The sequence below is a fragment of the Lonchura striata genome, chromosome 12, assembly GCF_050655825.1.
Source record: "Lonchura striata isolate lonStrDom1 chromosome 12, ASM5065582v1, whole genome shotgun sequence".
Taxonomy (NCBI): Eukaryota; Metazoa; Chordata; class Aves; order Passeriformes; family Estrildidae; genus Lonchura; species Lonchura striata.
In genome coordinates this window covers 11,194,026-11,209,459 of record NC_140714.1, presented here as the reverse complement: position 1 = coordinate 11,209,459, position 15,434 = coordinate 11,194,026, and the positions used below count along the sequence as shown (strand labels likewise).

Genomic DNA, 15,434 nt, shown 5'->3' with positions numbered 1-15,434 from the left:
TGGCTTGCTGAGCTCCAGAGCCCTGCAGCAAAATCCTCACTATGTTCAGCAGGAACATGGCTCCTGGCAAGGCAGTCCCTGCTCAGAGCAGCAGCTTTTCACCCATCTGCACCCCTGTCCAGACCAGACACCTGATGCTGTCAACAGCCAAAGCTTGCTCCAGGGAACCTGAAAAGCTCAGTGGCCGTGAGAGGAGGAACATGCCTTCAGACTGGCATTAACACTCCAGTGAGCAGCTGATGCCAGCAGTAGTGAGGGCGCAGCTGCAAGAATTCATTTCGCTGCTGGATGCTGGCAACACAATGGTGGGAGGGCACAACTGCCTTTGTGTGGAAGATATGGGAGGCAGAGTGAGCAAAATGACAAACAAGCAACTCCAACAATGGCATCTCTCTGTTGCCAGTGCTCACTTCATGTGCCAAGTGAGGTGGGACCAGAGCACAGGAGGCAGGAGAAAGCTGTAGGACAAAACTTACTGTGCCTTACAGCCCAGTCCAGCAGCAGGGCAGGGAGTTGGGAAAATCAGGAGTCCTGCTCCATTCCCGTGTATCTCTCATAGTTTGCAGTGATATATTTGGCCACCCATTGAACTGTGGGTCACTACAGGCATAGCAGAGGCTTCACAAGGTTGCAAGGGTTTAGGAAGCATTTTCTCTTTCTCCAGTATGACACAAAGCCTCTTCCTCCTCCTGCACCCAACATTCATTGACACAAACACACCAGTTTGCTTGACAAGCTTGTTTCAGCCCTTGTTATTTCTGGTTTTGCTCTCTCAGGGCCAGGACCTTCCCCAGCAAAGTATGTGGGTTCCCTCAGAGCTGGGCACAGTGTGCAAGCACTGGCAGTTGCTCTCCCCAGGGACAGTCTCTGTGGCCTCTGGCATTAGGAGGTAAGGTGCTAACAGCTGTGTCCCTGAGGAACCACACTGGACCTCACCAGACAGTTGCAGGCACACAGCAGCTTGACCATCCCCAATCCAGGACTATGTTCAGGGGCAAAGGTTTGCTCAGGCAAGGAAGGAATACCAGCATGCCTCCCTATGGGCTGCCTGCAGAAAGCCCTGGTAGAGACTCAGTAGGAAGGGAAAAAAACAGCCAAAACAGTTAAACAAATGCACAGGAGGGAGCTGGCAGACAGGAGGCAACCCACAGAGCCAATTTCAGGCTGAGAGTCATGTGCTCAGCCCCCAGCAGGGCTCAAGCACTGCTGGCTCCAGGCTGGGAGGACACACACACACACACATCATTGGGACAAACCCCACGGTGGCAGTGTCGACAGCCAGGGACACCTCTGCTTGGCCAGCACACAACTGCAGCAGCCAGCTCACGAATTCTCCTGAGCTCAGGCAAGAGGCTGGAGATGCTGTAAGGTCCCACAACTCCAGCCAGGAAAAAGCACATTCACTGCAGAGCTCAGCTGCGTCCTGCAGAGGGTTACTGCTTCTCCCAGACTGGAATCCAAGTGGCAGCCAAGGCATGAGATAAAGCTGTCTAACCCAAGTGTGTGAAAGGAAGGGAGGTGGGAAATACTGATGGGACAGCTGGAATGGGATAGTAACATAAACAAGACAGAGAAAGGAAGCACTGCAGGCAGGTCCTTGGTGGGAAGGCAGCATTCATGGCATGGTCCAGGGCAAGTGCATCCTGCTATCAGTCCGCAGACATCTCAGCTAGAGCTGATAGCCAGCACTTGTCATTCCTACTAACCTGAAGAGCAAATATGAGATGTGATTGTACCCAAAACTAACCCCACAAACTGCTGAGCAGTTCACGCAGCATCCAAGTTACTCACTTAAATGCTTACTTCTACTCTTGGTGGCAGGAGTTACCAAAAGAGGAAATGCAGAAGTATTGAAAAACAAATGTATTTAAAACACACATACTAAGAAAATTGCATGTGAACACTGAGCCCATCTCATCCTCCCTGAACACATCCAGCTTAGGCCTCCTCCACTGCCATGCCCAAAACCAGCACCATGGGTAATTCACCCTCAACAAATGGGTGTGAGAGAGGGTGTTCAATTTAGGTGTCAAAGGTAGCACATGGATTAAACTGTAAATTCACACCTGCTGACAGCTACACAGAGGTAACATCCACTAAGGCAAGGGAAGTCTCTCCACTCTGGCTTCTGGAGATTCCCGAACAGGTACTGAAGGAGTTTTCAGTGCCCAAACACATCATCATTAAGATCAGAAAGAACTATGCTTTGTTTTAGTTCTTATCTTCCTCTGCCTCCCCCCTCCTCCCCTGCAGAAACCAAACACAAGGTCAAACCATGTGGGCACCTGGGGAAATGTCAAGTGTCAGGCACTAAGGCCTGGAGCAGAGGCTGGCTGGTTCATGGAGAGTTGAAAGCAGTTGCAATTATCACCCATCAGGCTGTACAGTCACCAGAGATGGGACCAGAGAATCCCTGAGGGTGTTTGCAATCCAAGGGGGATGGATAATGCTTTCCAAATGCTCCCACTTGGTCCCTCCTGCAGAGAAGCCCATAACAACGAGTGACAAACGAACAGAAATCATGTCATGTAGATGGCCAGCAATATTCCCCTGCTGTACTTGGCTACAAGGCAAAATAGTGAACTAAGTTGCTAAACAGACTTGACAGGGCATTTAACTACTTAATTCTGTTCTATTCACAAGGTCTTCAGCAGCTCAGCACTCCCTTAATCCATAAGGCACAAAGCAAGCAAGAGGATGTGCAGCTCAGTCCCTCTGGCTCAGGATCTCTGTAGCATCCTCGAGGGCTGAAAGGTGGAGGTCTCATCTCACAGAAGCACTGGCAGACTCTGCTGCCAGCCTCAGAACTGCTGGACAATCAGCTTCCGCTTCACGTCCCGGCTGAACCTGTTCATCTTGAACACTTCACTGTCATAGAAGGCTGAGAGGTTGTGGATGTTGATCTGCCGAGCCTGGGAGGAGCAGAGGTAAATGTTTATTTAATCAAAGTAAGAACCACGTGGTTTTCCATAGCAGAGGCTGCATAAAATTTGATAGTCAGCAATCTCTGCTCTGCTCAGCAGGAACCAGAACTGCAGTAGCAGGGGAGACTGCAGGTCAGGAGGAGGGAGCATTGGCAGTGCTGAGCTGAGCCAAGAGAGGATGCTAGCTCAGCATCTGCCTGCTCTCAGCGTGTCCCTTTACTTCTACCAGAGATAGAATGTACCTCCTATCCAAAAGTCCCCAAGACCTCATCCAGCAGGAGAGTTTGCAAGGGAGACTCCTGACTGGGGGTGGTCACCTGGGCAACATCAAGCTGTGGCTTTGGAAGTAGGCACTCTGCACATCTGATGCAAAGAGCAGAAAAGCACTAAACCCCTCTGCTTTAGTGGCAAAGCAAAGTCAATGTTTTGCACAAAAAGGCCAAGCCAGAAGTGCAATCTTTGGATGAGGATGAAGATGCATTAAGGAGGAGGCAAGCTAGCCTCAGGAGGGATTGGAAAAGTTCATACACAGATTTTTCTGCTCTTTGCTTCTTCAAATGCAGATGCCAGGGAAATTGAGTTCTCATTCATCTGCATAAGCACCATACCACAGGATTTACCATTCCAACCCCAAAGCTTTATGGGGGTGTACAAGAACAGAGAGGGAAGAATACAGAACTTCTGAACAATGGAGCAGATGCAGAGGAGACAATCCTGATGCTGGGTTATATTGATTAACACCAGTCTTTTTCATGGTATCATAATGCAGGAAGGGAAGTTAGAAGTCTCAGAATGCCCCTGGTTCTGAGACTGCAGAGAAATCATGAACCAGTCCCAGAGGCAGCTGGTATAGACCCATACCTTGTCCACCAGGTCCTTCTCTGGGACTTCTATGGTGTCTTGCTGGGCTCCATAGCGGTTTCTCTGGTACAGCACCTGCTCTGCAATCAGCTGCTTCAGGATGAACAGCAGCAGCTCGTTGTTGTCTCGCTTGAATGAAAGGTAGCGGGAGAATGTCTGGGAGGGAGGATGAGATGAGCCATGAGGATCAGAACAGTGACACACTGCAGTGCCCAGCATCAACCAACCCCTCCAGCCACAGAGCACACAGGGAACCAAGTGACACTGCAGTCACCTGTGCCCTCAGTGTAGCTCAAGTGACCATGGCTTTGCCAAGCTGCCACCGCACATGCAGTGGCAGCCCTCTGCCAGCCACAACTCCTCTGCTGACTGCTTTTATTCCCATCTGGAATCTCCATAGGGGTGCTGGTGCCTCTTGGGGGCTAGCAATGCACTGCTGTGAAGTTGTGCTGCCCACAGGGACACAGCCATGAGAGGGCTGGCCCTGGGCAAAGCACAGAGCAGTTTTCCTTCACCCAGACTGCCCTGTGCCTGCCCAGCAGACGCTCATACTTGGCTGGCTGTTTGAGGCCAAAGAGAGAGGCCACGAGTCGTCCAGACAGAGAGCAGACACTCAACAGTGGATAAATGCCAGCGTATGGCCAGCCAAGAGCTGCTCAGAGCCAGCCCCTGCTACTCAGAGAACAGGGCAGACTGCACACTAACCCACAGTGAGTGCTACCCTGTGGTTAACTGTACCCTGAGAGCCCAATAAAAACGTGAAGAAACAAACTGCCTGCTTGGCTTGCTCACCTGGCAGCAGCAGCAGCAGGTGCCCTGTACCAAAATAGCAGGGAAGGTGTCAAAAAAGAATAGACATGGCAGTGCTTTTGACTCAGAAGCTCAAGGGAAGCTGAGTTGAGCTTCCTTCTCAGACCCAACAAAGACATTGCCTCACCACACACTAACAAGGGACAGTCACGGAACAGTGCCTTGTTTGGGGTCCCTCCTCAAAGGCACCCAGCTTGAGCTGTTGTTATTGTCCAATGATTAAATTATTTTAAGTATCCAGATGTTTGAGACTTTGCTATGGGGCCAAACTGGTAAGGAAACCTTGTCTGTGTGGTGTGTGTAGCTGTAAAGTGGCCTTGGTCCTAGCCCAGGTGGCGTTAGTGCGACTGCCAGAGTGGCTCCTGGATGGTCAGACAGGGAACTTCCTTGTCACTTCAGACCCACAGTACTCCACTTCCACAGGCTCAGTGCCTGTCTCCACAGGCCACACCCTGCAGAGCATGAATCCCTTCCCACAGCCAGGGCAGCGCAAGGAGCTGCAGCTGAACCGTGGGAGCTGGGGTGCAGCCACAGCCCCCGGCTCAGGCGGTGCCCACCTTGCGCATGGTCCGCATGACGCTGAACTTCTGCGTGTCGATGAAGCTCTCCAGCATCACCCTGATGGCCATGTTGACATCGTCCTCCACCACGTAATCGCGCAGGTGCATGCGGGCGTGCGCCTCGGCCATGCGGATCATGGACTCAATGTGCCGCACCGTGATGGGGATGCTGCCCGTGGCCTGCGGGGAGGAGGCAGTGCTCACTGAAGGATACGAGCCAGGTCCCTCTGGCCCAGGATCCAGCTCCTCCCACACTACAGGGAGCTCTCTGCACCTCTGAGGGTGACTCAGGCTAAGGAGGCTCTGCCACCTGCTGGCACGGCCACACAGCCTGGCACAGCTTCCCTGCTCATCTGAATTCAGCACAGTGCAAGGGGGTGTTGTGGGGTCACTCTGTGACACTGTTTAGGGCCTTTCCAAGATTAGCAATCCTATTTCCTCCAGCAAATTTTAGGAGCTAAAAAACAAAAGGCCAATCAAAACAAGTATAGTTTTCCTAAGCACCAAAAATCTCCCTCACACCTCAACAAATTCCTCTTTCACTTGGAGAGCATAAAATGAGCCTGAGACATCCCATGGACAAAAGAGAACAGCATTTCTACAGATAATGGCTCCCTGTAATGTACCAGGAGCACGTGGAACTGAGTGAATGCAAATATCTCCTGCGGGCCTGCCAGACTGGGTGACAACAAAAGGACTTTGCCACAGCAGGCACTATACATGTGTCCATTCCATAAGCCCACACATCATCAACAGGCAAGATTCTGCACTTAGATGGAGAATCATCTGTTCAGCAGACACTGCAGGATCTGCCTGTCTCTCACAGAACAGTGGCACAGACTTTTGTGATGGGAATGGCAAGAATGTGTCAACATATGCTGGAACAGTCTCAGGCTGATTTGCAGTCTAGATACATACAGTTCTTCCCTCCTTTCCTCAGTATTCTCACCATAGACTCCTTCCTGAGGTCACTGTACATCCTGGCCACCTTGTCCTGGTCCATCTGGTTGAGTTTGGGGTGGACCTTCTCTTTGGCATAGACGATGTATTTCCTCAGGATTTCCTGAGGAATGGGTTCAACCCCATAGGTGTTGGGAAGGATGACCTCGTTTGTGTCCCCATTCACGGCCTCCTTGCTGCCTGGGTGGTGCTTGACATGGCTGCCAACAACAAACCGGGCAAGCATTTCATCCTACAAGAGAGCAGTGCACCAACACTGAGCACACTCACTGCACAGAAGAAACTCAACGGGCAGCTGCAGCTGAGCATCCCAACAGCAGCAGCGGGGCCCAGCAGGCTCAGACTCCTGGCACAGCCCCTACCTGCACTGGGTCCACCGTGTCTCTCACCACGCACAGGATATCGAATCGAGAGATGATGGGCTCTGTCAGGTCCACGTTCTCCGAGAACGTCAGCGACGGGTCGTATCGCCCACCTGGGTCACACAGATAACCCAGGTCAAACAGGCTCCAAGGCTGGAGCTCTGGAGGAAGGACAGACCTCCAGTATGTTACTAATGACTTTTCTGCTTGCTTGAGCTCTGCTCCAGACTCGAAGGAACCAGGCAGAGGGAGGGGAAGCTGTGCCACAGCTCTCATGACCATGGACTTATGCTGAGAGCCTGAGATGATCCTGTGGTGTCTCAGCACTTACCTATGGGATTGGCAGCAGCAACAATGGTGCAGCGAGCTTGCAAGGATGTGACAATGCCTGCTTTGGAGATGGAAATGCTTTGCTGTTCCATGGCTTCATGGATGCTGGTCCTATCTTGATCATTCATCTACAGGAAAGCAAGAATGATTTAGAGTAAACTATACCTATACCCCGCTGCCAAACACAGCAAGGGCAATCAGCTCCACATGCTGTGAAAAGGCAGCAAGCTGCACAATGGACCAGCACAAGCCTAAGCAAACTGCGGGCACTTTGGTCACCTGGGAGATGTCACCATGAGTTACAGTGTGTCCTCAGAGGACAGAGGTACAGCTGGTCACTTCACAGCTAATCCTTCACACAGAGATGAAGCTGGGCTCACCTTGTCAAATTCATCAATGAGGCAGACACCTCTGTCAGCCAGCACGAGGGCTCCTGCCTCCAAAGTCCACTCCTTGCTGACCGGGTGCCTCTGCACATAGGCTGTGAGGCCCACAGCAGAAGCACCCTGGCCAGTGGTGAAAATTGCTCTGCTTGACACCTTCTCTACATATTTAAGAAACTGTGATTTTGCAGTACCGGGGTCTCCACACAGAAGCACGTTGATGTCACCACGAACTTTGTGTTTGCCACCTACAAAAGCAATGGGAAAACCACGTGGCAGCTGAGTGCATGGCTTGGCAGCAACCCTGCTCTGAACACCACAAAGCTGAAGAGAGGGCAATCAGCAGTCATGGCAACCAGTTTAGAGGAAAGTTGAGGGGGAAAGAAAGTCAGTTTTGGAGGGAGTAATCTCTGTACAACAGACTTTCTAACCTTGCTGACATATCCTTCTAAGGAGATGATAACAAATCAGGGTGCCAAGAAGGTCAAACCTCTGAAGGAGCATTAAATGTGACCTCCTACAGGAGGGACAAAAACTTGCCCAGGTTTGCAGCTGGAGCTGTTTTCAGTTGTAGGATTTCTACTGTCACACCAGAGTTTTCAGTGTGATAAAACAGCCAGTTCAATCACAGATATCCCTCAGTCTGCTAAACCTTGTCTGTTACCAAGGCACACAGACAACTCTAACTGACCCTGTTGTAATGACACAAACCCCAGCCCCTCTGCCCTCCCCTGAGTGAGGCAGGACCAAAGGACACAAGTGACACTCACCTGGGTTTTTGGGCTCTCCACCAAACAGAGCTAAAGCCAAGCCCCTCTTGATATCTTCATGTCCATAAATAGATGGGGCAATGCTGGCAAAAATCTGAAAGGGAAACCAGGAGTTGTCCAGGGAATACCAGTTCCCATTCTGAACAGAATCTTGCATAAACATCAGCAAGGTGCCATACCTAAAGCTACTCTTAAGACATTGCTGTCTTCAAAGAGTATTTAATTATCCAGCGTGAGACCTTTTTCAAAGGTGATGACCCACCCACTGTTGCCTAAAGGAGCTTCACAAAAATGGTGCTGTTGGGCATGGCAGATTATTTAGTCTGGTGCTGGAAACTGCTGCCACTGCCTACGCAACCCTGTTCTACACAAGGCACATCACAGTGCCTGTTATCAGCTCTTGTAAAGCTGGAGGCCTTGATCAGAGGCTTACTCCTTGCACATGACAGTAATTGAATGGGCTATGCCACACATGAACTGTCATCATTATCAAATATTACAAACTGGCTTATTTTCTCAAGGGTATTCCTGAAAATAACCTGATGCTGGAGACTACTCGTATTAAAACACTCCTGAAGGCTCAACAGAAGCTGCTTCATCCACTGCAACAGCAGTCACTTTAACAACAGCACAGCCAATGCAACAGAGTGAAGTCCCCCATTACAGAAATTAAATCTGACACAAGTGAACATGTACCAATCCAGGAGCTTGTTTTTGGATTCAGGTCTCAGCATGTAGAGGAAGAAAAGCTAAAATCTCTACCCCAACTAAAGCTAAGCAATACCCACTTTAGAGAACTGGAGATGCAGTTACTGGCCTCGCAGAACACTTCTGCCACTTGGCTTTTATGACACAGAGAGAGAAAACTGATCAGGTATAAGCCGTGTCTGAGTGTCTCTCACCTGTATTCTAGCCCTGTTGTGATGTAGAAGGCTCAGAGAAGGAAAGGGAGAAGCAGAAAATTTTACCTCCAAAGTTACAAGGGTGGTTCCTTATTTACTTCCCTCCTATAACCAACCCTCACCAACAGCTGTCTGAGAGCTACAGAAAACCATTCAAAAAGAACTGGGATTTCTGGGTTCCTTTAACCCTGTTTGGCCAGCTGACCCATTTCATCACTTTCTGATCCAGCTGCCAGCTGATGGCAAGCTATCAACAGGAAAAGAAGGGATGTCTGAGGCTGACCCACCTTCTCCCCAATTTGCTCATCCTTGGACAGACCCACAATCACTTTCACATCTTCATCAGTCAGTTCCCCAACAGCCAGCTTGTTGTCTTTCTTGGCAATGTGGTTGGCCAGGATCACAGTTGCAAACACTGGGAACCCATTGGCAGTGTTCAAGGAGCCATCGTAGTTGTTGTGGTAGATCCCTGTCAGCTCCTGGGAAGCAGGAAATGCTCTGTCAGTGCCTGCACAGTACAAAACAGCCCCTTCTCCATTCTAAGGTAAGGCTCAAATGCATCTGAGGACAACCCCCCTGTCATATCCCCACGGATATCCCTGTGATGTCACTGTCAGAATTTAAAAATACCCTGTGCTCTCCCAGGACTCGAACACTGTACTCACAATCTCATCTCCTGGCTTGCAGCTGTCCACCAGATCAGCGAGGAGAATGGCATCCTTGGAGCGGGGCAGCCTGCCTGCAGCCACCTTCCCTGGGCTCTCCTGGATCTTGATGCGCTGATAGTTCTGATAGACTGTCTGCAGCAACAAAATCCAAGTTACCCAGCAAGTCCAGCATGGCTCTTCACAGGCACCTCCGAGAGAAGGGCCATTCCAACACTTACTGTACTTCAGTTAGAAAACTACGGACATGGGAGGATGGAGGTTGTGAGGAGCAATTCCAGGGTGTGATAGACAATAGTGGGGACAGGAAAGCACTTTGCTGCATCTCACCACTGTGTTTTAGCCTCCACAGTGTTTGTCCACCCAAATACCAGACCAGCTCCTGGGAGAAGAATGCTCTACTTGTGATGGTTAAAGGTATCAAAGAAAAGAATGAAAGTCAGAAGCTCCTCATCAACCATTTTGTTCTCTGGTTTCCTTAGCTGACAGATCAGGACAGACTGACCTAACCTGGGAAGAAGATCTGGACAGGGTGCTTCTGCATTTCTAAAATAGAAATAAGTAACTGCGTACCACAAAGATGGTTGTGGCAAAAGATTCAATCCAAACACCTACAGTGTGGCAATAAATTACTTTTGGTTGATAAACCGAATCAAGAGCAGGTCAAGAGCACAGACCTATCTTCACTGCCCCCTGGATATAGCAGAAGAGCCCTCTAGGCACAGCAAGCTGTACAAAGGGTGGGAGTCAAAGCAGGGCTGTGAGGAACAGAGCAGGACAAGCAGCCACTCCCAAGCAGGCAAGCACACAATCTCTTACCTCTTCCATGTTGATTTCAAACGGGCCAAGAGACTGACACTCCGGACAGGAACCAGGTTTCACCTCCTGGTTCTGCGACTGGAAAAAGGGTCCTAGGATGAAGTTGCACTTGCTGCAGTTGTATTTGACCATGCTGAGCTGAGGCAGGACCCCTGTGCAACTTGTCACCACTCCACTGGTCCGGATCAACTGATTCAAGTGCAGCTGCCTGAAAAAAGAGACAGAGATACGCTGGATGCCTGCAGGCATCAGAAGGCTAAACACCCTCCAGAAAAACTCCTGCTGCAAGGCACAAGTTTACCTCAGGGATGCTGAAAGTTCATGCTTAGTACGATTTTTCCCTGTGCTAAGCTCAGCTATCCTGTTAAATTATCCAGAGGTTTAGCTCACAGGTTTGAGTCCTGAGCACCCCAAAGCCTAATGCAAGCCCCATAGCCACTGCTGGTAGCTCTGCTCTTACCTGAGTGACCGCAGCTCTTCCACCAGAGGGAGGTGGGAGATGCGGACATGGATCTCCTGAGCAATCCGATCATACTTGGGGTACATGGCCAGCACCACTTCTTTGGCTGCTTCATCGAAGATCTTCAGCATCTCTGCTGGGGCCTCAGGCAGAAAGTAGGCAAGGACATGCTCCTGGGCTGCCAGATCCTCGTAGTTCACCACCAGACTCTCTCTGTTCTCTTAAGAAAAAAACAAGGTGTGATTTCAGTCTGTTCACTCCTCAAGGAGTCCCCAAAGGATAGCCAGAACATACAAGCCTGTATCCTGCAGGCTGCAGTTAATAGATCTCTGCACCTTCCCTGGAGTTTAGAGATTAACAATTTGGAAGTGGGTGGAAAACCCTTTTAAATTTATTTCTCTTAACAAATTCTTCATCAGTACCAAGCCTGTGATTGTTCCTCTCCAGTTCTGCACAGAAACATCCCAGGCTCACTGCTCCCGAAATTCAAAAGCCTCAGCCCAATACACAACTCTCTCAGAGACCTCCAGGAAACAGAAGTTAATAGGAGAGACATTATGTATGCTGAATGGTTGGCAAAAAACCTCCTGTGTCTTATGTTTGTGGAAATGGATGAGACAAATGCCTTTTATTTCCTAGCTTTACAAAATTGATCCTGTTCCACTGCTCAAGCTTCTGCTCAATATAAAGAAGAAATACAACAAGTACAGCTACATGAGCTGTTCCTAGATGTGACAATTTCTGCTTTTAAAACTCATCAATGACAGCCTTAATGACCGTTTCTTCTGGCAGTGCCTAGTCAGAATACAAGGCTGCAACACTGACACAGTTTCCAAAGTCACAAGGTCTATTTGTGTCCCCTTGCTGGATAATGCAGTTTCCAGTGTGAGAAAGTAACTGGTGCAGACAGCAAGCAATTGTTGTCTCTTTCAGATCACAAACTTGCAGACCACTGTCTGCTGCCCCGCATATTCTTCTGCTAGCATTTCTACAAAATGAATATTAATGAGGAGCAGACGCCAGGGGACTTCTAATTAGTCAGCCAGAATCAAAGAAGACAGTAGACATGTTTCCATTATTCATTTATCTCCATCAGCATCAAGCTTTCTTGAAGTGCTGATTCAACGTCTGGAACAAAGAGAGCAGCAAAATATCCACCTCTGTACTGGATCACCACAAAGTACCATGACCCACATAAAGAAAGAGAGAGCCTCCAATGACCCAGTCCTACCTTTGCACATGTCACTGATCCTCTCCTTGAAGACATTGTGCCCATGGTCGTCCACGTGGGTCTTCAGGAAGTTCTTGAAGCGGTGATAGATCTCAAGCCGGGGCGCTGCCATGGAAACCCACTCCCTCACTGAGTGCCCTTTCATGTCCTCCAGGTTCTCAATGCTCTCAATCATGTCCTCATCCTCCTCTTCCATGCCTTCGGCAGCGCGCTCCGCCAGCCGCCTCTTCCGTGCAGGACGGTCTTCATCCTCATCATCACTGTCTAAGGGGTGAGAGGAAAAACTGCTCAAGAGCTGGGATTCCCATTCCCACTCTATGGATTAGTCACAGTGGGACTGTATAGGCTGTGGAAGTGAAGAGGTCACAGCCTCACAAACCAAGAGACATTCCAGGTCCAGCCTAAATCCAGTTCTAGACTTGCTCCTACATCTTCCACAAGATAGCCAAGACTTTAAGGGTGTGAATTTGAAGATTTGTATGCAACAGCACACATTCAAGTCTATTAATGCACTGACCAAGGAATGAGTTTGAAAGTGCATCAAAGACACTTCCATCAGCCCACAGAAGTCTGTACAGGAGCATCAACACCAACAAACTCTACAGCACAGCTTGGTAGAATCCCAACCCTTTGACACAGGCCCAAGATCCTAAATTTGTTTCAGCAGTGACCAGAAGGACACCAAATGAGCTCCTAGGAAACCCAAAGGAAAGGGATCCTGCACTGGGGAATCCAGGCAAGCCCACAGCCAGTGATTTCATTAAGAGCCCAGGCACACTGGAGCTCTAGAGACCTCCCTACTAACCTGAGAGTAGAGAGCCCAGCTCCCTCTGAGGGCCAGGTTATTATCAGGCACACAGGGTGGTACAGCTCCCTGCACCTACCGTAGAGCAGCCCTCTCCTCATGCGGCCCATGCCCTGCCCCAGCTCTCGGTCCCGCTGCCTCATCACTCGCTCGGCAGCTTCCCGCTGGCTGGCAGTCAGCTCCTCCACATCTTCATCGTCCAGGGCCAGGCCCTCTGCTTCGTACACATCCAGCTCTGGGATGGGGCGATAGTCCCTAGCACACACACACACAGAGCAAGGAATCAGGCCAGGAAAGCAATTCTGCAGCCCTTCTCCAGCTACTGCTGGGCAGGTGTCAGGACAGCTGTTCTGCAGCAGGACAGAACGCTGCTGAGCAGGAAGGCACTTCCCAGTGGAAGATGCCCTGCAGTAAATGGGCTCCAGCACCATGCTTAGGAATGTCAGCATCCAAGCCTTTGGTAAAGTTCAGCTTGCCGGCAGACCTTGCTGAGTAAAACATCAAAATTCACGCCTGCAGAAGCAAAGAGCTGGGCTGAATGCACATCACACATCCAGGCAGATCCTGGTTTACCCACCCGGGACCATGATGGTACTTTGTTCAGTTCTCACAGAACTCAAGTGACATCATACTCTTACCTTTCTCCATTGCCCAGCAGCTCTTCAGCCCCCTCCCCACAGCTGCCAGCACAGCAGAGGATCCCACAAGGCCTGAGATCTCCCTCCAGGTCGCTGGCTGCACTGCCATCCCCAGCACCCCATCATCGGACACAACCCTCCGAACGATTTTCTTACCTTTCCATCCCTTCCCCAATGAGCTCTTCTCCTTCTTCCTCCTCCTCGGGGAGCCCCTCGGTCCCCAGGAGCCCTTCGGACTCATCCTCGAAGGGGGGCAGGTCCCGACCGGGGCTGGACGTGAAGGCATCGCCGCGGCGGGAGCTGCGCACGGGGCTGGTCACCGCTGCCTGCGACTCGGAGGAGTCCTGCAAGGACGGCAGGGAGGTGAGGGCAGGGGGCCGCAGGAGAGAGCGGGGCTAGTGCCTCCAGGGGCCTCTGCCATATGGATCACCGTGAGTTATAATAATTAGCCCTCCTCGCAATATGGAAACATATTTGGGGGGGGGGGGAGAGATGGGGGTAAATCCATCCTCGCAGCGCAGCCGGACTGGAGTGAAAGGGTCCGACCCTGCCCCGGTCCGGCTCTCTCCTCGGCGGCGCCGGGCATGCAGGAAAATTCCCTCGGCGTTTCGGGAGAACCGCCAGGCGCGCCCCCACTGTGCCCCCCCCACTCAAAATCCTCTCTGGACCCCGCACGGCCGCAGCGCCAAGTGTCCGGCAGCGGGGAGAACCCGAGCCCCGCACCGCGGGGCTGCACCCCAAATGAACGGCTCCCCTCCCCTAGCCTAGCCTAGCCTAGCCCAGCTCGGCCCGGCCCGGCCCGGCACGGCCACTCACCGCCATGGCCGCCGCTTCCCGCGCCGCCGATTCCGCGCGAAAACCAAACCACGTGGTCCCGAAAGCGCGCGAAACCTCATGAATAATGGATACAGGGGCGGGTCCATTGTGAATATGCATGAGCGGGGGCGGGACCCAGCGCCACCCCCCGCCACCCACAGCGACCAAGGGGGCTCGGGCGGCACTGGCAAACTTTGGCAAACATTTCCCTCTGGGCTTGAGGGATCTCCTCCTCCCGCGAACCCGAGTGACGGGAGAGATCCCGCCGTGAATTCCCGTGCTCACGGCTGCCTCTTTGGGAGCTAAAATCAAGCCTTGCTGGACAGGGTTTGCCACTGACCCATTCAATCATCTTTGTTCTGATTCTCGCTGGAACTACAAGACGTGGGAAGGAGGTTCTGGCATTTTGTGGTTTTGGGGGGGTGGGTTTGTTTATCTGTTTGGTTTTTAATTTTTTTTTTTTTTTTTTTAATGCAAGCCTCTATGTGCTGGAAGTAACAGGGCAGACACATCTGTCTCTCCAGCTGTTCAGTGCAGCAAGCAAATGCCATTAATGAGAGGAACTGAAGAAGAGCACCCGTCCCATAGAGATTGGCAGAGGAATTTAGAGAGACAAGCAACAGGCTGATGTTTAGCAAGGAGATGGAATGCTTCCTTCAGGCCACAGGGTCTTGCGTGACAGCAGGTGGTTTGGATTTTGGAGATCTGCATTCTCTGAAGGGTCTCTGACCACTGTTTAGTATCAAGCTATTTCTGCTCTTGGCTGGACTCGGGTGTGAGACAATGACCCTGAAACAGGAGACACCAGAAGCAAAAGTGACTGAAGAGGCAGCTGACAATCTGAAATGGATCTTCCAGGAGCCCAGCTGGATGATTCAGGCTGGTACTAATATAGCAAAGCAGGAGCATCATGATATAAATAGGAGAGTGGCTCAGCCTCTTCTCTGTGACACATGACAGGGATCTGGCTGGTGCTTGGAGCGAAACAAACACAGAGACACCCCCAGGATGCCCCCACTTGTAGGTTTCCAGAGACCACCATGGGCTTGATGATCTTAGAGGTCACAAAATCACAGAACCATGAAGGTTGGAAAAGATCCTCAAGGTCATGGAGTCCAGCTGTTAATCCAGCCCTGCC

General features: G+C 51.0%; 1 protein-coding gene across 1 annotated transcript; it reads right to left on the bottom strand.

Annotated features, from left to right (window-relative positions):
- Positions 1–1,848: 1,848 nt before the first annotated feature.
- On the bottom strand, positions 1,849–14,334 carry MCM2 (minichromosome maintenance complex component 2). Its single transcript, XM_021534204.4, has 16 exons — positions 14,297–14,334; positions 13,637–13,824; positions 12,922–13,097; positions 12,038–12,301; positions 10,807–11,026; positions 10,347–10,554; positions 9,528–9,662; positions 9,150–9,341; positions 7,961–8,054; positions 7,188–7,438; positions 6,809–6,935; positions 6,478–6,590; positions 6,105–6,347; positions 5,153–5,335; positions 3,786–3,941; positions 1,849–2,912 (listed from the first exon to the last, which is right to left on the bottom strand). The coding sequence occupies exons 1-16, from the start codon at positions 14,300–14,302 to the stop codon at positions 2,802–2,804; spliced, it is 2,667 nt and encodes an 888-aa protein (XP_021389879.2). The 5' UTR covers positions 14,303–14,334; the 3' UTR covers positions 1,849–2,801.
- Between the last annotated feature and the right edge of the window lie 1,100 nt (positions 14,335–15,434).